The 24,194-nt window shown below is 35.1% G+C and overlaps 1 protein-coding gene across 5 annotated transcripts in view; it reads right to left on the bottom strand.

The window, feature by feature from the left end:
- The window catches only part of COL11A1 (collagen type XI alpha 1 chain), a 133,970-nt gene that overhangs the window by 94,931 nt on the left and 14,845 nt on the right, over nucleotides 1-24,194 (bottom strand). For all 5 annotated transcript variants that reach the window (XR_003529028.1, XM_027651641.1, XM_027651640.1 and 2 more), the window contains exons 2-5: nucleotides 23,072-23,239; nucleotides 17,917-18,130; nucleotides 15,384-15,546; nucleotides 2,364-2,492 (exon numbers count right to left, since the gene is read on the bottom strand). Coding sequence is in view for 4 of the 5 variants with exons in the window: in XM_027651641.1 (XP_027507442.1) it covers nucleotides 2,364-2,492; nucleotides 15,384-15,546; nucleotides 17,917-18,130; nucleotides 23,072-23,239 (674 nt within the window). In the remaining variant the exon portion in view is untranslated. The remainder of the gene's footprint in view (nucleotides 1-2,363; nucleotides 2,493-15,383; nucleotides 15,547-17,916; nucleotides 18,131-23,071; nucleotides 23,240-24,194) is intronic.

Here is a 24,194-nt window from a genome sequence, read left to right as displayed (position 1 = left end):
ATTACTTAAATAAAAAGTCTATATATCCACAGAAAGAGAGTTAGGAAGATCACTACTTTAAATATCTGCTAAGTTAGCTAACTGCAGTTCTAAAGATGACATAATTATCTTTCCATATTTATCCGAAAACTAGTATTTCTGCTCAGTCAAACACCTGAAAGAACACTAATTAACATGTTCTGAAAGGATGCCTGAAGCCTCCAAGTCAACATATTTGGGAGCCATTTGCACCTTTACTTTACCAAGCTCATTTCATTAAAGGAAAACATTTTATGTCTTCAAGTAATCCATTAGTTTGGGACAGATCCAAAATAAATGAAGTCAAATTCCTTTGTGGAGCAATTTCTTCAGCAGAAGTCAGATGGTGTGATTCACTGGGTTGCAGAATAATCTTCCAAGAGAAGATCTGAAAGCCTGATAGCTAGGTCCTTTGAAAACTAGACCTGATGACACTCAAGAAAATATACTGCCCAGTATCGAGGACAATGAAGACTGGCTAGGTCTTTCTCAGCTCTAATTTCTGTGAGTTGGCCAAGCACATGTGATTGAACTGGAGAAGAATTTAATACATTTCCATTTATAGTAGAAAGGGGGTTGAAAACAAGACAAAGTCCAGACTGTTCACAAGGTATTTATAAGAAAAGCATGGCTGCGCGTCTTCCTTAAGAAAAGTAATCTTGATAGTTCTAAAGCACAATTCAGACCCATTCTTGAAACCTAATTATATATTCAACATGAAAAAATGATTACTGAACTTCTAGGCAACACGTTTTTGTGTAGTGACAACTGCTGAGTCATAAGTCTGTACTTGACAAGTTACAGAGATGCATGTGGTTATTCACAAGCAAGAACAAGGAAAGCTGATACATACTTCAATAAAAACATGCCTTGAAGATGGAAATAAATTATAATAAACAACAGAGTAAACTGTATTGATATTACTATTTATCTACTGTTTTCTCATTTGCATGCTGAATGACAGTTCTGAAGAAGTGGGAACCAAACACAGAGGGATAGAAGCATTCTCTACGGGAAGGGTACTGACGTCTATTCAAACCTGAACTGTTCCCCCAGAGCTTTGAGGTCTTCACACAGGAAAGAGAAAGAATCAGAGTACTAAGTCAAATAGCAGCAAAGCCTGGGAAAGTTCCCAAGCAAAATTTAAATTTTCTTTGAAATGCACTAACGAGAAAAAAAAAAATTTTGTTTTTTGTTTGTTTGCATAAATTATCAACAACGTGCTTTCAATCTGTTCTGTTTTGGAATATGGAGATCTAGGTAGCCAGGCACACAGATAGAAGTCCTATGGAGTCCCCATGAAGACATCAGGCTCCATACACTGTAAAGGAGTGTAAAGGCCTCTGCCTATGTGTGATTGACTTGACACATCTTGAACAACAACTCCGATGCAATGGATGTAGGAGGGAGTCCCTTTGAAATAAGTTCTGGGCCCTATGGGCCTCTGTCTCTTGCTGACATAATTTTCAGTCAGATAGAATAAATAGTGACAACAAATAAAATTATCATGTACTTAGGAAAAGTTCAGTCCTGAAATAGGCTCAAAGCATGCATCCAAGAACAATTCAGCAAGTTTTTAATGATCTCTTGAGCAATCAGTAGTAACAACCACTCAGATCACACACTGCTGACTGCATACTAGCTGTCCACAGCCCAGTTTAATTACAACTAGCTACATTTTGCAAAAGCTTTTCACTTAACACTGTTTAATGCAAGTACTTAGAATCGGTGTACAGCAACACATACAACTGCTGATGCTCAGAGGTCTAGTCTGAGTAACTATCTTGACCTCAGTGAATTACTCAGTTCACGGCTGTTAGAACTGCCTGCAGTTTCTATTAATACCTTTCATGTTTCTACTCTGTTTTGTCCCTGTTGGTTAACCTGCTAAGAGTAGAACTGGCTGAAATAATTTTGTGTGCACATGCTTTTGTGCACACAGCTCACTAAAACACATGGCACTTCTAACAGATGTTTACAATTGTAAACATATCCAAAGCTCCTTACAAATGTGGCATTGTTAATACTCTGTATCACTGAAATCATAAACATGCACAGAAGGGAAATAGATACAAGTAAACAAACTCATACTGCTATAATTTTAAAAAACAATTACAGTTTAACTTCACTGAGAATGGTGGTTGTTCAAATACCACCGGTGTGAGAGGTTCCTTCAAATGCTTGACATAAATGAGCAGACAGCAAATATGAATGCACTCCTGCAACCTGTTTCCTTCACTTCTAGAACAATGCATATCATTTATCTGAAAGTGCTCCTTTGCAACTTGTCTCCAGCACAACCGCTAACGTGCAATAAGTCTAGTAATACGTGACTGGCTACTCACCTCATCAACTTGAGGATCTTGAGCCTGAGCAGCATTGGGCACTGGGGAATCACAGTCTGGGCTATAATGCTCACAATAGTCAAATGCAGCTCTGGGATCAGCTATAATCAACAGCTGTTGGATCTCACCCTGCAGGAAAGCATATGCAGATTAAATAACAAAAACAAAGATAGTCTACAATTCATCAGAGGTACAGAGTTTGTGCTCAGAAAAAAACTAGGCACATAATACTTAGTTATTACCATCGGTGGTTATAAATATCATACTTAATTTCTGCTGCTGTTATGGAAAACATCTTAAACATTGTTCACATGGAAAAACAATGCAAATTAATGTGGAATGGACTAGGTGCAAAATTCTGGCCTAAATGATGTCTGGTGGGAAGGTGTAACTCCTGCTCTGTCATTTTCCTGCTGTTTGTTTACTTCTTTACTGGAAACCAGTCTAAATTCCTAAGATTTAATTCAGGGCACTTCCTATTACCAGCATGCAGCTCAGCATGCAAGTGATCAACAGTATAATTCTGAGAGTTTGCATCTCAAAGAAGGAGACAATAAAATAAAATAAAAAAGTCTGTACCAGAGACACAGTTATTGGAATAAAAAATAATTAAGTAAGCACTGTGAAAATACACACTGTAGAATGTGTTAAAAAAACCTTTTAACTGCTAACAAATGTTATTTTCGCCTCTATTGCCATATATCATGCATAAAAACATCACAGTAAAGGGATCCACTATTCTGGATATAAAAAATGGCTCTGCTGAGATCCCCTACAGAGACCTTGTATGTTTATCATTTTCCACAGAAAGCTGTCTGGTATCCAGTGTATTTCTTAACATAGTGGTACTATTTAAACAGTGTTAGGTAAATTCCTGCCAACATTTCCACTATAAATTTCCTCATCCACGAGCTTCTTATGCTCTCATAAAAAAAAGCTTGTTGAAAATTGGCAGATGTTCTCGGTCAAAGCCCATTAATTTTAATCTCTCACTATTTCCGCAGAAGGGGGGAATTTTTAAGCTTTTATATACTTCTAATGCAATTTTATTTTGGTTTTAGTCAAAATAGGGCCAAGTTATTAAATTTGTTAGTACACCTGTAGCTGTTTTGTCTTTAAAGAGAAGATACCATAAGTGATGGAAATCTATAGCTGTGAAAATTCACAATTTTCTCAGTATTTCCAAAATTGCTTTACATCTATGATAACAGTAACATTTAACAAACTAAGAAAACTGGAGAACATTTCAAAATAATAAAGAATAATGGTAACACTACTTCCTTTCAAAAAGAGAAAAAAACCAAAGAAATAAACAGAGACAGAAATTTCCACAAACTGACAAAAAAAAAAAGAAAAAAAGAAAAAGAATCTACAATTTTTCTAGTTCTACAATATTTTTACTATCTTTTTAATCATATAGTAAGAAATAGCTTCATAGCACATAATGGCTATATATCACAAGTCTGCTTTTTACAATATTCTCAACTCATTTTACTTTATAGAATAATGCATGTCTCAGGTTAACTTAGATTTGGAATATTTTTTTTTAAGCTTCCAGAAATAAATGCAAATGCCACAGTTTGTTTCTCTGACAGCAGTTCTGGACTGTCTCTTTTCCTTAGCTCACTGACACTTGCTGATTTGGATATCTTCTTACAAAACCTGCTATGCATACAGAGAAATCCCCCTTTAATTTTTTACATGACTCCTTCAAGAGTCTGAGTGCTTTGAGAGGTTTCATACAGTCATTGTCAGCCTGGGCTACGCATCCCCCATCTCCAACAAAGTGTTTCCAAAGTGGTCGCCCTTCCTCTTTCACCAGTCAAATTAAAATGAAGTGGAGGAAAAAATTAGAGAGAATTAGCAACTGAAAGACAAAAGAGGTAACTCTTTTGAGCAGCCATTAGAGGTAGATGTGTAGAACCTCTGTCCTCACTCTGAGTTCAAGTCATTGTCTTGCTCTGTGCCCTGGAACATCCACAGCTTTCCGCGATGCCCATCAGATCATCACGTGTACACTGTGCCAACCAGTGTGAGCAATGCCCAAACGGCTCCTGGAACTACTGTTCAGTGTGACAGCCTAAGAGAGCCCGGGTCAGGGAATGTAGCCAGTACTCTGGAGCTGGCTTTGTGCTGATCTTGAATGCCATGGAATTTTGGCACTGAGCTTTGTTGGATTGTGTGTTTGCAAGAAGCACTCAGTATGCTGTTACCACTTGGCTTGGATGTCCCTAAATTGGTTAAAGCTGTTCCTGATCCATTGACTGTACTTCCCAGCCCCGCCTGTCTGTCTGTCATGGGTTCACATAGAGGGAGGCCCTCAGAAGTCTTGCACAGAATACATAAATTGCTACTGGATATTCATGTGCGAGAATTTTACTGAGGAACCAATTGATTTTATATTTGGCAACCCAAATGTTAATTTCCCTCCTTTTCCTTCAACATCTGCTATAAAAATATTTCCAGTAAATTAACATTTTTATTTTTCTATTTTTTTGTTTTTATTTTTCTGTCTTTGCTGATTAAATGGCTTCTTTGAGTTTTTTGTTCTGTGAAGTATTGGCAGTCCTCTTTCATTAGTCAGAGAAGAGCTTTCCTTTCAGATCAGGTCAATCATCTCAGCACATGAAATTCCACACTCATTATTGCAGATTTCATTATTGTGATTTAGTTATCATTGTAAGGTATTTGTTGGACAAATCTAAACTCTTTCTCTCTGAAAATTTTCCATATAATGACTTCAGTCTTCACAAACACATTCTTTGATATTAACTGCTTGACTTCATGAGACTAAAACAGAATTTTTTGAAGTTTTTTTGCAAATAAACTACACATTATCTGGTCATATTTCATGACCTGGAGTAATAAATTAGGCATTTAATGATCTACCTGCACAAGTCTTGAGAACTTTAAATAAATTATGGATAAATAGAGTCTTGAGTTATTAAGAATTCCAACAGTTGCTGAGGTATCTAAACATATGCATATGTGCATGCAGGATAGGATGATGAAAGCAAGAGAGGGAGAGCAAAGGGAAGGAGACAGAACAGTTTAAAATGCACAAAGCATCCTTGAAGTATTCTGAAAAGTGCATAGAGAAAAAAAAGTATGAAAGGCAACTGTCTATATAGATTAGCTCTTTTTCCTTCTCTATGAACTTGTCATGACCATATCTGCTGGCAAAGACTGCTCAGGCAATTTCACAAAGTTGATAAACGATTTCTAGCATATTATAGAAGTAAAGACTTATGTCTCTGCTGAGTCACTCTTCCACTATGCTTTGGCATCAAGAGATGAGCGGGATGATAGTAGAAGGCAGAGGCAGAGAACTTGTGCTGAAGTATCAGGCAGATACACACAACCATTTTTTCATATTAATACTTGTAATAATGTGAATGCTTAACTTGTCCCTGAAAGTGCTAAAAGCCTATTTAGCCCTTAAGTAGAATAATCTGCTGCCTTGTAACATTGGGGTTTTTTATCCTGAATAACACTTACAAAGTGACACTTACAATCTGACATTTTAAAGTGTTTGTCAGATACTTAATGTTATTTGCATATTAGGGATGAGAAAGATGAGAGCTACATCTCTGCCTTAGTTGTCCAGAGGTGGAGGGGAACATCCAGCAAGGTAGCTAACATTAGGCATACAAGAACCACTTGAAAGCAAAGCATATCAATTTTAAGTCTTAATATTTAGTTTGGATCTTAAATTCGTTATTGAAATAGGCATTAAATGGTTAAAGCCAACAAACAACTCACAAAGTCAATGTATAGTTGAGTAATTCATCGCAATCTGGAATTGGCTAAAGTCTATGAACATTTTAATTCCTCTCTATTTTGGGGATGTGCTCATAATTAAAATCAGAGACTTTTGAATCAGCCCTCATGGTTATATGAAAAAATCTGCCGGAGACTATTATTAAAAGGAGTTATTTAGATCTGAGGAAACACTCACTTTGTTGCATGCAACAGCAAAGGCAGAGAATGAGGCTAGAGAGCTACAAGGAGGATATGCTCAAACCAGCAGAACACCCGCTGAGTGGAACAACTGCACAGACATTCACACACATTAGCTGTTCTACAACAAGGAACTGCACAGCTAAAAAGGAGAAGTGTGTGGTGAATTCACACATTGAAAACTCCTCTGTGACTCTCACAGACATTCCACAGTGACATTCTGGATTAACAAGTTTATGTGCATGGACATTTCCAGGATTTGGTGAAAAACACAAAGCAGTGAAGCACAAGGTGGGGCATCTGCACTGGAAACACAGCCTCTTGATATGAAAACAGTTTGCAACGCTAAAAAATACAGTGTTGAATAAGAAAAAAAAGGAAACAGACTCAGTTTGCAGGAAAGCAGTAAACTAACAAATTCTCTTTCCAGTTTTGACTATGTCTTCATGCAATTATTGCTTTAGTTAGCCTTATGGTAATAATTGCTACATTTGATTCCAGGCTTTTGGAGCCTTTCTTAGATTCACAGCAGAAATAGGAAAAAGGAGAATCTCCAGTTAGATATGGTGTCAGATTTTCTCAATGACGTAAATCGTCGAGGGCCTGAGTAGTAAGGAATGAATTATTTTATCATTATAGCAATAAATGCTAATGGCTGCTTATTACTTTAATTGACTTCATAATACGTCCTAGATATTATCTGTCTTCTTCAAGCATTCCCTTTTCCTTCTAACTATGAAGTCTTATTAATGCTTTCTAAATATGGTACATTAGAGAAGTACAATCGTAAAGTAGTCCATTTATAGTCTATTTATTATGTGAAAGTTTCTATCATCAAGAAAAGACATCTCTATTATCAGCTGCCACATTCTTAAAAAGGCAAAAGTATGAATTCTTACAAGGTTGTAAGGAAACTATATGAAGGAATCAGTGCTGAAATTATCGTTTTCTTCCAGTATGTAAAATTTTATGTTTTAGTTCCACAAGAAACTCAAACAGTTCAGAGACGGATTTTGGAGATATCTCTTTTACAAGAATCTTAATGAAACAATAACCCTGCCAGGTGAAAGTGATCTTTGTCCAGGAAATAGCAAGTAAGTGTTACTTGAGAAGTTCTGCAGGATTTCTCCACAGAAACAAACTTCAAAAATTATTCAAAATTTAAAAAAAATTATTTTTAAGAACAAGTGATCTTGACAGTTGAAGAACTAAGATGATACTTAACGCTGTGATGAGAACTGAGTACACAGTTGTAGTTGTAGTTTTTTATAGTAAAATAATGAGATTTTTGAAAAATATTTAATTAGGAGAAAGCTTCTTGACCTTTTTCCAGTTTGGAAAAAAAACCCCAAACTCGCAGCAATTCCTTAAATGTCTAATTTATATTAGAGGTTCAAAAAGATTTTCCACAACTAGAGTGGGAGGGTTAGTGTTAGCAAAATACCATCTTTCTGATTCATGATCTGGATAAAATGAATACCTCTTATATGCTTATAAGGATAATTAGATTCTAAAGATGTCTAATAGTGATAAAAGCAAAACAAGAGCAGTGCTAGGCACTATGTCAACTCAGAAGAACAAAATCAATATCTTTCATTTTCATGTTATGGCTAAAGCCTAAGAAGTACAAAGTGAATTTTTCAGTAAATGAGAAGAAATCCTAACCTGTGTATATGTGCCAACTTTCTCTAATTAGTTCTGTGACAGTACAGCTATGGACTCCAAAGAACAAAAGTCTAGACAGCATGAATATTATTACTATAGAACTTAGAAAAACCTGCTGCAGAATTCATTTAATCTTCCTGTAAAGATTTGAGGGACTGAGGAATTCCAAGGGCCTTTAATATAATATTCCATAACCAGGGCCCATTGCATAATATAGCTAGAGAAAGATATTTAGAGCCTGCCAGAGCGAAGCACTGTAAAAGCAATAAATGAAAGTGGAATTCTGTACAGGTCAAAGTTTCCATAGAAATCAATGTCTTCTTGATTTTTTGAAATACAATGCTTAAAGGAGTATAAATTCAGCTTGGTTAAGAAATAATTTGAGATACCAATTATAATTTTTAACCTTCAAACCACACCAAAGTCAACTGTCATTCTTGGCTGAGAGATTAGATTTTATTACAATGCCTATATAATAGCAAGTGTACATAGCACACATACACACGTGTAACCAAGGACATCTTCCTTGCTTGATAAAAGATCTGCAAACCTCTTATATTTTCATGTATCTTTGAAACCTCATTTACAGGTTTAAATGTGTTTAAAACTGAAATGTATTACACACAATAATAAATGAGGTGATAATAAATCCTACCTGTTAAATTTGCTGGAGCTGATGCAACACGCAGCATTTTTTGAGCCCAGGTTGTTAATTTTAAATGTAATTGCATTTAATGTAATTACAAAAGTTCAGTTAAATGACCATTCCTTTGTTTCTTGGGAATACTCCTTGAAAATGAATTCTGATGAATTACCAGAGCTTTGCTTTCTTTTTCTGTCCCACTCCTGCTTTTAAAAATGAGGATGGGAAACTGGAATTATTTACTTTTTTTCCTTGAGTATAAGTTTGGAAATACTATAAAAAATTAATAAACACCAAATCACCATTTTTTGAGATAAAAAAGAAAAAAAAAAAACCAAAAAACTCAAGCCAAATAGAGAGCTTTTGTAAAAAATCTTGGGTTTTTTATTAGGTGTCTCTGAAATGGAAAAACTGTTTGCTTTGCTTTACTTTTTTTTTTTTTGTATGTTGGTTTTCCTTTCACCTCTCAATGCTGGAAGTTGGCTGCTTCTCTGGTGTTGATATCTAAATGGTTGATTCTAAATAGTTTTGCCTGGAACCTATTACATTTTTTGGTTTCTGTCCCATTTATGTTAAACATTACTTTTTAGTCTGATGGACACTAAACATTCAGTGGGTCAGTAGCAATTACTAAATGTGACGTATAATGGGAATTTTTTGGCCGTGTCAACATGAGCTGGTCGTGCAGCTCAACAGCAGTGTAGGAAAGAGAGGATACCGAGGACACCTCACTCACACCATCTGCCTTCAGGAGCATTTTGCTTTGGGCTGCCTTCTCTATTCTACAGTAGCTGTACAGCAAATTTGATCAGTCAATAAAAGCTCTACCCATTCTGCTGCAGTTACCTTCTTAAGGGAGCATGCATGCAGATGAATGGCCTTTCTGCACTTGCACTCTTGAACTTCCCATGCTTACAGCTATGTGAGGGATGGTTCCTCATCTGAAGGAATCTGCAGGTTAAATCATATTGCTGTCAGGGCACTATCAGTCTATCTTTGAGCGCTTGCTCAGGCTATTGGAAGGAATCCTATTCTGTACACAAGTGTATGAGTGTTTTTACATGAAAACAGATTAATGCCTAGTATCAAAATCTAAACCCTTTATTAACAAGTATTACTGCAAGGATTTAATCTCATAAACTCTGTGCTTTTAAAGATTTCATTGAGCTTTAATTGAGAGTCTTACACATCAGGTTTTGTCTTGTTATACTCATTTACAGCACAGTGCTTAAAAATTATTGCATTGGTATGACGTGGAGTTCTGAAGACGAAAGAAGCCTATAGGAAAATATCTGCATAAAGACTCTGCTAGTTATTAATTTGTTATAAAATACTTATAAAAACCTGTTGTATTGTTCACACCAACAGCACTAAATGAGGAGTGACAAATCCTTAAAGCTGGCAAAGAATAAAAAGATCCCTATTATTTATCAAACATTTAAGCTACAAACATATTTCAATGGATACAATTTAAAATTCTTTTACTGGGTGCCATGTACCAGAATCTCACTAATTTTTTTTTTTTTTAAATGTTATTTAGGAATTTCTATTTTTTCTAGTAAGTACTTACAAACCAGCCTTTCTTACATTATGTATTTGAAAACACAGAAGACATTAATTTCAAAAGACACATGTAAAAGTTTGAGGAATGTTGTGACAGCCTTTCATAAACAAGCATTTACAGATTAGTCCCACTGATATCAAAAGATCCACTTCAGTGAGCAAGGGCTTAGCAGTGTAAATGAAGATCTCATAATTTGGCAGTTAATACAGTTTCTAGACAGCATAATTTTATTATTCTAAGACACAATCACAGTTCATAATTTGCTTCTCAAGCATTTATATGCACCTGATGCTTAAGGCTGGCTTGAATTCAGTATCTTGTTTTTAACATATACTGATGTCCATACTAACTGAGCACAACGTCATAAAATCTCGGATTAGCACTTATATTCGGGAATGAGCAGTAGGCAACTCCAAATTGGAATTTTCTCATATAAAACACACCCTCCCACCCCCACTCCAGATCTGGAAAATACTTTAGATAAAATTTTTCTTGCTTTTAAAGCTAAATCAGATGATTTTTTCGACACCACTACTAAAAACATGCCTCTTTGCTTTAGTGCAGTAGGTAAACTTACCAAAGAGTATTGTGTGTGTTGAATATACAAAATCAGCAAATTTGGTAGTCATTTATAATGCTCTTAAAACACCAATCAGCCCTTTCTTTCTTTCAGTGGTGACCTACCTGAACTCTGGACATCCATTATGCCTACTCACTCTAAAATTTTAGGTCATCATAGGAAAGTTACATCAAAGCAGTCATGTCCAACTGACTAGAACGCATGCATTTAAAATTTCCCAGTGTACTATAACATATTTTTGCTTTAGCAATAGCCAGACTGCCAGAATCAGAACAAAGATGGGAGAACTACCTAGAAAATGGAGTTTAATATTAAGAACAAAAAAACAGAAAAGGAAATAGCCAAAAATTTAATTTCATTACATCTTGTATTACAAATTTAAAAAAATGCAATTAGAAACAAAAAAGAATATTTGCTCCACAGTGATACAACATTGTTTTAAAGTCAGTGTGAAACATTCCTCACGGGAACAATATATGTTCTGAGGATTCTAAATGAATGCTCCATGCAATTATGTTCGAGCAATATGACTGAAAAAGCTATTGTTTTTTAAAAAAAGATACAATTGGGTTGTCAGGAGTTCAGAATGTCACATAATAATATCTGTTTCTGACTCGTGCACACAGAAGAATTCCCAGAGGTTTAGGTGCACTCTCTAAGGGAACAGGAACATATGATGTATCCAACTGTTCACAGCACTGTTCTGACAGGGCTGAACTCTGCTTTCAGTGGGAGTGAATTACCTTAGAGCTGCAACTGGTTTTTTTGCAGTTGTGTTACGCTGCATAAATTGGTTCAAGCCAAAAGGAAACAGTCATATTCAACTGGTAGGTTTTTGAAGCCCAAGATTTCATTACAGTTATCTACAGCTTCATTATTTCCACTTTTTAAATTTCCATTCAGTTTGAGGAGTCTGAAGAGTGCTCCACTGCTCCTGTGATCAAATTATTATTACCCAAGATAAAACAGCCTTTATGATTCATGGATACAATATTAGCGCTTCTGACACTCAGAGCTGTGAATTCCAACAGGTATTTCTTTTTAGGCAATATATGACATACGAAAAGTCTATTGTACACAGTTTTAAGTCTTAAACAGTTAAATCGAATGTCATGGCTAAATAACTTAATTTCTGGAATTTCCTGCACACAGAATAAGACACATTGTGTTATGTGTTTCTTCAGTGCCTATTGTGGTCCCAAGATACAGCAGGGTTCATAACACAGAAATACTAACAAGAAGACCCGTGGAATCACCAAATATCACTCTGTGCTACCATGAATGAGAAAAATAGAATACTTAAAACTAGAAGACTCTCGAGCAGGAGGCAGGTTTCAGGAAACAGCACAATACTTTAGAAATTGTAGCAGCAGTAACTAAGGGATGGATAAAGCCTTGTTAATGAAAACAAAAAGAATGCTGTGTAGAGAGCAGAAAAACAGCAGACAAACTAAAAATGAACTAGATTATGTTTTGCTTGGCCAGACTTTGAAGGACAGAGGTCACTTGGCTTAGAGAAGCCTAGAGAAGAGGAGACTGATGGGAGACCTCCTTGCAGTCTACAGCTGTCTCACAAGGGGAAATAAAGGGGCAGGTACCAATCTCTTCTCTATGATGACCAGTGACAGGACCCAAGGAAACAGCAGGGGAGGTTTAAGTTGGATATTAGGAAAAGCTTCTTCACCCAGAGGGTAGTTGGGCACTGGAACAGTCTCCCCAGAGAAGTGGTCACAGAATCAAGCCTGACAGAGTTCAAAAGGCATTTGGACAATGCTCTCGGTCACACAGTGTGATTCTTGGGACTGTCCTGTGCAGGGCCAGGAGTTGAACTCGATGATCCTTGTGAGTCCCTTCCAACTCAGGATATTCTATGATTCTGTGATTCATTAAAAATGTATATGGCACAGCACTTGGTTTAAACTTTGAGGTACATTCTAATTTCAACAGGCAAATTTTTAGCTAAAGATTCAGATAACTGAACATTGGTATAAATGAATCCATGGTGGCTCTACAGTAAAAGAGAAAGAAGAAACCCATCCCAAAAGCAAAGATTGCAAGCTTCTAATTTAAATAAGACTTCAGACTAAATTTAAACCCCCAGCAATTACAAGAACAGCCTTACAAGATGGTAACTGATTTCTCTGAATAAAACAAGAGGAAAGAGTTGTACTCAGTTGAGTAAGAAAATCTAATCACTGAAGAAATTCAGAAATGTACAGTGATGTTAAAAAAGAAAATGCTGCTGTTCTCAGTACTGAATGTTAAGATTCAGCCTCTAAACTGACTACAGATAGCTGCACAATTTCTTTTTTGAGTCCAAATACATCTTTCTTCTTAGTGGGTCTCAGTTGGAATTGAAGCACTAGCTTGTCATGTCAGTGTAGAAGATTTCAGCAAAACATTTTGGCAGAGGATCACTACCACTACCTTCCTTTCTCATCCTTCCACATGTGACAAAAACCCTCAGAGAATTTTAACTCATTGTAGCATATTCTGTTGAAGTTATATTCTCATGCCCATGCTGACTTCAAAAAAAATGTAGGGTTATTTTTGAGTTTCTCCAATTAATCTGCTAATCCTGATTTTAAGTGCTAATTTTAATTTGCTAATTATGTCTTCATCCAACCTTACTGTCTCCTCCAAAAAATAGTTGCATTCTACCACATCCCTCCCGTTCTCTTCTTCCTCTACAGGGATTGAAAGAGCAGAGGTAATTGCATATACAACTGCAAAAAGCAAGGATGGAGGAAACTATCACTGAGGAGGAACTGCTAGACTAGGAATTATTTTGCCTTAAAATAGTTATTCTTTGTCATGACTCAAATCAAAGTTTCATCTTTCTTTCTGAATGGCTAATAACCTTTGTGGCAAAAGAATGACATAGCAGGAAATTTTCAGAACTATAATTTTATTAACTCCTTAGTTAGTCTATACCTTTTTGTATTCTAATAGGCATGGTTTTAATCTCTTTTTAACATACTTTTGAATGATTTAATATTTAAAATTGTTTAAAATTTAAAGGACAGCTATAATATTGTAATAGTCAACATCTTCTAAAACTAAAGGCCCCTAGAATGTTTCTCATTATTAAATATGTTACTTAACGCAAATGAGTAAAACAGATATCTCCCTTTATATGCACATATCATCAAAATTTATTTTCAAACAGCTGTGTACAATCATTTCAGCACCTCTGAAACTAAAAATAGATGGTTTTATTCAGCAACTGCACTGAGTAAAAGAAACCAAACATCAATGTTTAGATATTGTGCACTTCCCTCTTTGAAAACTTTTAAAATGGTTACAAACTTTGCAAGAACAGCCAGGGCCTGTTGTCTTAGCTTCTGTTATAATCTAAAAATCACATGTAAAACACTAAAAAAAAATCAGCTTATCTAATTTTATTTTTTTCTGAATTATTTTTACTATTGCATATTCACATTGCACACATTTTGACAATTTATTGTCAAACACACAATATTGTGGGACTTGGTTTCTGACCTCAGAAAAAAATAAAAATGAAAATAGAAAGTAATTTAGCCATGAAGAGACCAAAAATCCTTGTCACACCCCAGATAAAGCACCTGTGGAATTAATCTTTAAGTGGAAAATAATGTCCCTCAGATGTGCAAACTGCATTGGGGACTACAGGTGAATTAGGCTGCAAATACCAAACATATCGTACTGGTTGATCCATTGAATCATCACAGAAATTTCCATATTCAAAAAGCTCATGGTTAATCAGTGTCACAATGTTACACTCAAAATTCATATTTCCCTTCTTGATACCTATGCAGTTTCTCCAGCACATGTTCTGCTTAAAGCTAGGATTACAACAATGGACATGAATGGAGCACAGATGTTTTGTATATGAAGTAAGTTAACTACTGATCTGTATTTTCTTATTTTTCAGTTTTAATTTAAATCTTACAGTTTTATAACAATATTGTAAAAGAAACTCAATAGTGTAGATCTAAAGAAGCTTCATTATTAGCCTGTAAAAATAATTGTTGACATAAGGATTCTACCTAGAAAGGCCTCATGATTGGCAGTCACATACTTCCTTAGAGGTATTTTATCCTTCCTATATGTACTTCTTGGCCACTAAATGATGGAAACATATATGTCCTTATTGCCAAAGTATGTTCCATTTACTGGAAGGAGTAATAAGTGGGATAAACACTATAACAGATTCATATTACATAGAAAACTTTCCAGGTCCTTCTGCCCTGCTCTCAAATATTCTTAGCATTCACAAATACCTGCAAATGTTTAAGAGAGACAGAAAGAAAATGATTCAGTATCATACCACACAACTTTCCCAGACTAATTCTCCTAAATATCTCAGGTATCTCAGTATTAGGTAGAAAGACAAAAAAAACAAGTCCCTTCCAGACACAATATAATCTAAAGGACAGAAAAATGCGTCAAATCTTCCAACAATACACTTCCCTGTTTTACTTCTCTTTAATTTTAGCCTATCCTAACAGGTTCTATAAATCAAAGTTTCTATATTAGGTCAGCTTTTGACCTAAAAAATTATTTTGGTTTAAGCACTTCACTCAACACAAAATCACTCAATATCATTTGTTCATTATTGATTTGTACCTCAAAAACTTCTTCATCCAGAATCCTGGTTCCAAAGACAGTGATGCCATTGGTGTCCACAACTGTTTTGTCACTTCTGTCAAGTGGTTTTGTAGTTTTTTTGGTGCAGTCAACAATCATTGTAACACTCTTTTTCTCCACACTAATAGCTACTCGATGCCACCTATTAAAAAAACCCAACACAAATGTACTGTAATTTATGTTTTTAAAACTAGGTCATTGTGTTCTTATCAAGTCAGATACAATTTTAAATGTCTCCATTTATTTCCTTTTTTCATACGTGCACAAATGTGCACAAAGTTTTAAATATTTCCTATATACATTCTGTCCCTTAACACAAACGAATCTGATCCATAGGTCACTGTGAATATCCTATGTAAGATAAAGTTCAAGCTGACCCTCTCTGCAGTTTTACTCAAAGAACATTAGCAAACTAAAATTATAAGTGTCTACATTTTATAGATTGACTGATCTGACAGCAGATTTTTTTTTTTACTCGTGTTTGATTTTCCAAATTACTTAAGGAATTACTTGAGCAAATATAATTAACCCAGCAGCTTATTATTTATTAATTATATTTTAGTATTTGTTCTGTATAATAAACCACAAAAATTTTACCATGTTCCTTTGCTTATTTGAATGTATCCCACAGCTATAGAGATTTTTCAAATATGTACAGTAGTTCCAACATAGATGCTTTTCCAGATACATGCACTTACAAATGCCACCATTTCTGCAACATTAGCCTTGCATACATAATATTCACCAAAAAGTGAATGAAGTGATTCACAATACTGACAAATGTCTGTGTTTTATTTTAAAAGACATTTGAGAATAAAGTTTTATATGATTTGCCCAAGTCTACTGTGTTCTTTATAAGACTTTATTAATAATCATGACAGACCACTTTAATTTAGTAAGCCTCTCTCAACTCAAAGATCTAAGAGCAAGAGCAGACCACTCTGCAATCTAGCATGGAGCAAAGTGTTAAAGAATTTCTGAGAGACCAGGGCAAAAAGTTTCAAAGTATGTCATGTTAGTGACTGGTAGGAGGAAGGCTGGAATCAAATTATTTTAGTTGGCTTTTTTGGCATTAAGGTTGCCTAAATCAGAGAGACAGCTTAGATTGTTACAAAGAGCTTCTGTGTATCAAAAGGAACACCTTGAAGCTAATGGAATCTGACTGCTAAACAGTATCACTGAGCCAGAACTGTAATTCCATGTTTTCTCTGGAACACGGTTAAACATTATCATTATAAAAGCAAACTGGCCATGCATCCTCAGGCACATTACACTGTTTACACTTTTTAAATATATCTCATTTTGAGATGAAGATTGTTGTCCTAGATCCTTCATAAAATAGCTGAGTCAGAAAAAGTTGTCAGCCTATCTTTTGAAAGCATGTAGAAGCTGAAAGCATGAAATCACAGCTCACTGTGGACAGGATTTACTCCAGTTGATTTAGAAGTTGTATAATCTCACTGCAGGAAATCGTACCAAACCAAGTTCATTTTTATTTCTTAGTTTTTGTCAGTTTCTCAACATTTTGGGGGAAATTCTGAAATCTATGTAAAATCTTTTTATTTAGCAAAAGTCAATTAAAAAAAGTTTGCTGCTTTGTTTTAACATTCCTTCTGCTAGGGAAATGCATCAATTTTAGGTTTTGTGGTGTAAATCCATTGTCTGGTAATATAAGAAGACAATTACTTTTTTTTCTTTTTTTTCTCCTTTATTGCTTTATAAATATACTTCATTACAGTTCAGTTTTGGCCCTTCCTTACTGATTTGTTTTCTTTTGCTTTAGTAATATTCATTTCTGTGTATCTCTGAAGACTGTGGCTGCTCTTCCTGGACTGAAGCACAGTAAATAAAAAGTTTTTGAAAGAACAAATGTCCTTTTTACAAGCACTGGAATGACATTCCCAGAGAATGATTGCTCACCTACACAGTTATCAAAAATTAACAACTGCCTTAATAATGCAGCTGGTGTTTAAGATTAATTCCTTTACTGGGGGTGCAGTGTAAGTCCTTGCAGCACTTCAGATTAATTGTCCAGATTCTTCTTCCCTGATTTCATTACACATATATATCTCAAACCATCTTATTGATCTTTTGGCTTGGGATAGGAGAAATTCTATGCCGTTTTGTCAACTTGTCTTCACTCTGCCTATCACCTTCAAATGGACCAGACAATTCTTCCTTGAGATTTTTTGAAAACAGAGTTTCTTTCTATATTGCACAGGAAGAATCTCCATAGGTTTAGTTTTGGTGGGTTTAACTTTTATGACTATTTCCTCACTCTTCATTTATAGAAATGTCAAACAAGAAAGGTAGTTTGCTTTATTTGTAGCTCCATTTGAAGCTGGAACTGTATTCTGCTGCAAAGGTTCTCTGATTCTGTACCGCAGTAGTCAAACTAGCTAGAAACCATGTTCCTGATTCATTTAAATATTTAAGAAAACATTTGTAAATACCATAAGCACCCACACAGCGGTCTGCGGTGTTGTTTCTCACTTTAAAATTTTACACTTACTTGCCATCAGCGATGTTGACTGTTCTGAAAAGTGGATAGTCTTCTGGGGCAGGTTTTCCATTTTGGTCTTCAAACAGGAATACAGGGGACCTACCAACTTCAACACCTACTTGTTGAATTCCTTGCTCATTGTAGATAGACAGAAGGAAAGACTGGATACCCTTTTTAGGTTTTACTGTCATTAATACTGAAAAATCTTCTGGAAAATCTCCACCTGTAAACAAAGTTATATATACAGCTATAAATCCAGAAAAGATGAAACCATTCTTGAAAAGTTTACATTTTTTCCATAAGCACAGAGGATCTAGCATACAAACTATGGGGGTTTCTAATTCTCAAAAGCGAGTACATAAAAAATCATATTAAGAAGATTTTCTCTATCTTTTTTTTTTTCATTCTGGTCTCACTTTAATTCCTGAAAGATATACCTTAATGGTTCTTAAAAACAATTTGTAAACCATAAAATCGTAGAATGGTTTGGTTTGAAAGGGACCTTAAAACTCACCTAGTGCCAACCCCCACCATGGGCAGGGATGCCACATACCAGACCAGGTTGCTCAGGGCCCCATCTAACCTGCCTTCAACACTTTCAGAGTTGGGGCATCTCCAACTTCCCTGGGCAACCTGTTCTAGTGCCTCACCATCCTCTGAGTAAGGAATTTCTTCCTAACATCTAATCCTACTCTCTCCTCTTGAAAACTGATTCTCCCTGTCCTATCACTACCTGTCTGTGTAAATAGCCCCTCACTCTCTTTTATAAGCCCCCTTTAAGTACTGGAAGGCCACAGTGAGGTCTCCCCAAAGCCTTCTCTTCTCCAGGCTGAACAACGCCAGCTCTCTCTCCTTTGTGGAGAGGTGCTCTAAATCTATTGTGAATTCCTGTAATAATACAATATATGAAAGAACCACAATAGTTTCACATTCATTATTTTTTCTATTCATCTTCTGTTTAGCAATCTTCTAATTTAAAAGTGTGCACTACAATTTCACTCAACATAATAAGCATCTGTGCTATAGCAAATACACTTCCAGGCACTTTAACAGCCCTTGATAATCACTTGTTTTAGTTTCTCTCTTACAACATATATTTGAGTCTTTCTAGCATTACATTATGCATAACACTGAAAAAATATTTAACTAGTTTTATTTAATGGGAGATTTAGGCAAAACCAAAGAACACCAATTTTCATTTATTCCCTGATGCTTTCGCTTTGAAATGTAGATGATACATCAAATATTGTTCCCACCTTTACAACTAAAAATAAACAAAATGAAAAATGGATATCGGTTGTTTATAAAGGAAGTACTGAAATACTGCTCCCATTGAATCTTGTGGTAAATCTGCATTTCACTTGACGTGGAACTCTATTAGGCTTAATAACAAACAAAGTGTAAGACTGAGATTCTAAAATTAAGAATATTGGATCTGGATCCATGTGGCTTCAGGTACAATTTGACATACAAGAAATAGACAAGAATCTAATAATAACATTGGCAATGCAACTTTGTATATATGTTGGATACAGTGGATAAACTGTTCTTAAAAATTTTAATATAATAATAGAGTAAGCTCTAATAAAATAACATGCTGCATTTTTGTAATTAATAAAAGTACGTAAAACTTCATCAAACTCTGATTTAGGAATTTCTTCTTCCAATGGAGATTTTTTCCAAGACAGGTATTGTGGAAAAAGTCTTTAAAGATTCTAGAGTATTCTGTGAAGACAAGTTTCTACTTTTTTAATTACAATATGAAAACAAAACGCATAGAACTTTCCTTGTGCTTTAAATGATATATTACTCTTCTAAAACAGAAAACTTACACTTATATTGTCTGCTGTAATGACATTTTGTGTGCTTTCCACTGGTTTTTTACTTTTTTTATAGAAAGTTTTTGAAACACTCTAGTAATATAGGCTATGTTTATACGTCATTTTGACTTCTTATTTTGAAGGGATCAAAGCTCGATAAATTTGAAACATTTCATTTACTCTGGTGAGTAAATGGTGATAAAGGTTTCTCATGACAAGGTAAAGCAGAATAAATTAAACTGTATGTTGTACCTTTTAATGTCAGAGCAAATAGATGACAAAAAAATGGAAAAGAGAAGACAACTGTCAACAAAGGCCAAAGAAACTATTCAAGAAGCACTGAACACTTGACCATCTGCGCACTGTTAATCTGAAAGATATGTTGAAAATGCTTAAGGCAGGTGATACTAATTCAGCTTGTCTGGGCATGTGCTCTTCAAATTGATAAAATCCTATTGACATAAAACTGGGAGCTTTCTAAGAAAAGTGACTGAAAATGAGTCATGTGCCTCAGTTCAGTAGTTTCTGTCATCACTTTATGACATAATATTCCCAAATGTTGAATCTACTTTGTGTAATTATAACCCAATTTCTTTCAGAGTTTTGATTGAAATAAATGACATCCTAACATGTAAAACTGAATGTATTCCTACGTATATACAGTTCATGGACACACATCTGGAATAGTTATCAAAGTCTTCTCAAGTGCTTTTAAATTTCTGGTTTATTGAGATGGTTCTATTTGAACAATAACTAAAAATAACAATTGGAGGGAAACTATCTAGAAAAATCTTTATATGCATCTGGGTTGTCATTCCTATATGCTTTTGGAAATGATAACTAAGAGCATGTAAACAAACTGTACAACTAAATGTAAGCAGTTATCATTACAATTATATACTGCCTTCCACCCAGTGCAATCAAAGCCTATTATATTTTGGCAATTTGGTAAATATTACTAAATTCATATTTTTAATAGATGGATATATTGCTGGATATATTTTGATTCCTGATGAGTTACAGGAGTCAGATGAAAGTAAGAATGGGATGCATTACAGCTTGTATTGTTAAGTTAAAATGATATTTCACTGCTTGATCTTGTCTTGGATATCTTCTATAGTCTTTCTACTGTTACAGAGTACTAAGAAAAAGGCACATGATCACTAAAATATCTTTAAGAACATTGTGAAAATTCTTGTGGTCAGGAGAGAGAATGCTTATTCCACAAGATTCAAAAGGCAGTAATTACCATAATCACCTCCCAAAAATTGTTTCAATGCTTTTTTACTAATGTAAAGGATAGTAGGACATTTTCCTGTATTAAGCAAAGTTTTATACTGTGAGTGAGCAATGCTTTTTTCTGTCTGCTGCACGCAGAAGTGTTACGACAAATTGGTAAAATCAAGAAAACTCATTCCTGTTGTAAAGCAGAAACTAAAAGCATGAATAAGAAGAGCACCTAAATTATGACAGTCAAATAGAAATTTAGATGTCAGCCAACGTGTTCTGGCATTCAAGAATCATAAGAACTGTTATAACTGCAGCTGCCAGATTTCCTCTTTATACTACAATCTGATTCATGAATAAGTGCAAATCAACCCAAGCTCTCAGACTTCCAGCTCTAGATTCTCAGGCTTTGATTTAGCAGAAGGTGTTTGCACTGCTCTAAACTTTAAAAAAAAAAAAATCTGATTCCAAGTCAGTTTAATCTTCTGTTCAGTTGTATTTGAATACTCATTTAAAGCTTTTTGTTGAACCACTTTGTTTCAATTACACACATTATAAAACTCAGACTATTAAGGTGCCAGCTTATTACACTGTGCAACTTGTGCAGTTTTTCAACACATAATCACAGAAACAAAGAATGAGTAAGGTTGGGAGGGACCACAGTGGATTATCTGGTCCAACCTCCCTGCTCAAGTAGGTCTATCCGAGAGCACATGACACAGGATTGCATTCAGGTGGTTCTGGAATATCTCCAGTGAGGGAGACTCCACAATCTCTCTGGGCCAGTGCCTGGTCTCTGACACAGTACAGAAGTTCTTCCTCATATTCAGGTGGAACTTCCTGTGCATCAGTTTCTGCCCATTGCCTCGTGTTCTAGTGGTTGGCACCCTGGAGCAGAGCCTGCCTCCATCCTCTTCACACCCCTGCTTTAGATATTTATACATATTAGTGAGGTCCCCTCTCAGTCGTCTCTTGTAAGGAAATACAGTGGAGCATTTTTACTTTTTTTTTTTTTTTTTAAAGAAAGAGCAGTCCCTATTCTGCTATCCTTACTAAGGTGAAGAAGTATTTAATTGTAAACATAGCATGTGTACAGCATGACATATACAGCATGACACTATACACTAATGTGCCATTCAGTGAATGATATTTTCAGCTGGATAGCTCTGTCAACTACATGCAACTTAGTTGAGAGGATATATTCAAACACGAAGAACTGCATAAAAAAAAATACTATAAATATTATATAAGTAGTGAATTGTGCTCTGATTTTCCATCAATAATAAAATGATGAATTAAGGGAACATGCAACTTGCACTTCAACTGTGTAGAGCTGTTTCTCATGTTGCTCTGGGAACAAAATATTACTACAAAATAAAGCCTGTTTTACCCTTTTAGAGATCTGGGTGATATCTATGTGATTGCTCCTTTAAAAGACAAAAAAAAAGTATTTTTCTTTGCCTCATCTAATCTATACGTTTATAGACAGACTTCTTCAAACTCTGTGTGATGTGTCAAAACAGAAAATTCAAATGTTTCATGATTTTGGTTTTTAATATTCTTATTATCAATTCCCTCAACAGTTTGAGTCAAGTGACAAGTGACAGCAAAATAATGGAATAAAAGTCTCTCTGCAACATCTCTCAAAATTTGACTATTCATTTTGGAGAAATTTGAGAGAAGATGGAATCAGATTATCAGCTATCCACAATTAGCCTTGTTTAGTCCCCCAAGTACCCAGATACTCTGAGGCAATTCTTAAAAGATGGTACTTCTCTGAATGACTTTGCAATGGCCAATGACAACTCACTCCTAACGCTGTAGTAATACTCCAGGAAGAACTACTACTTTAGAATGGCCTGCCAAAACAGAAGGAAACTTGCCAAAGCCACCACACGAGGTTTCCACCAGATAGCATCATGAAAGAACAGGTAATATGACTTACAAGTCAATTCTGGCAGTGACATAATTTGACAAAGAGCTTTATAACTGAAGCCAATAAAAACTTAATTACGTATACAGGCCCAACTCTAGGAATAACAGAAGTGGTACTGATGATGTGCTTTAGATACCATAAAAATACAGGTAGTAAAGTAACAACTTTCTGACAATCTTACCTGGGTACAGCTGCTTTGTTGGGGCACTCAGCTGGGCAGTTTTTGAAACTCTGTAAGCAACATCTGATCCTTTTGAATTCCTTCTGTTTGTGCAAAATCCTGCTGTTCTTGATATTCCTTCTGGTGAATTGTGAAATTCTAATGCTTTTAGCACATCAACGGGTTCAGCTGACAAAGGAAAAAAAAAGAAACTCAACAAAAAGAATTACTCATCTTGCATGTGTACACAGCCTCCAAAAAGGATATGAATTTCATTGCAAAAGCGTGTGTAATCCAAGCAGTAGCTGCATTCTATTTTGATTTATTGCACGTTACTTCTACACCATAATAATATTTTAACAGGATTATTCATTTTTAAATATGTAGATGTTCATCCCATCCAACATAATTTTTGTGATTAGATGTTCAAACAACTTGACTACACACAGAAAATCATCATTTTCCAAACGCGGAGTCTTGGTGATTGAAACTTACAATACACACTTATAATATGTGATTTTTAAGAAGTGGAACTGATTTTCAAAGTTAGCACAAAAGTTTCAGAAACATTCAAGTGCCAATAATCTGCTACCAGAAAATCATCTGTTGCTAACATTAAAATATAATCTGATTATATATAACGTCTTTCTCAGACACAAAGTGATAAGGAAGCAGCTAAACTAATTTCTCATCCAGTCTGAGGAAGAAAAATGTACCTGCTTTGCCTGCAAGGACTGAATGGACTGAATCACAGTATTCCATTATTTCCAAGTTAAAATGCAAATGGATGTGGTTTGCACTTTAGAGACCAAGTACAATAAAATTCCATTTGTGCTAAGCAATTTAAAGTTGAAATCCAGAGCTGTTACTGCACTGACATTGATGCAAATTAAAGCAAACAAGAAAGGATATATACGTATACAAATATGTATAGAAAGCCAACAACAAAGCCTTAAGCTATAAAAATTCTCTGTGCTAAAAGGACAAGGTACTGGATGGACAAGTACTTCAACAGAGGCAGTGAGAGAAAATAGTTTGCAAATTACACATCTTAGGAAAAATTAAGGTGCTCATTGTCATGCTCCCTACGGATCCCTTCGCTAATGTATTTTTCTGAGTGGAAACAATTTCAATAGACTTTTTT

The sequence above is a fragment of the Corapipo altera genome, unplaced genomic scaffold (assembly GCF_003945725.1).
Source record: "Corapipo altera isolate COAL_440 unplaced genomic scaffold, ASM394572v1 57, whole genome shotgun sequence".
Classification (NCBI taxonomy): Eukaryota; Metazoa; Chordata; class Aves; order Passeriformes; family Pipridae; genus Corapipo; species Corapipo altera.
The sequence above is the reverse complement of the archived record's forward strand: the minus strand, read 5'-3'. Positions and strand labels throughout refer to the sequence as shown.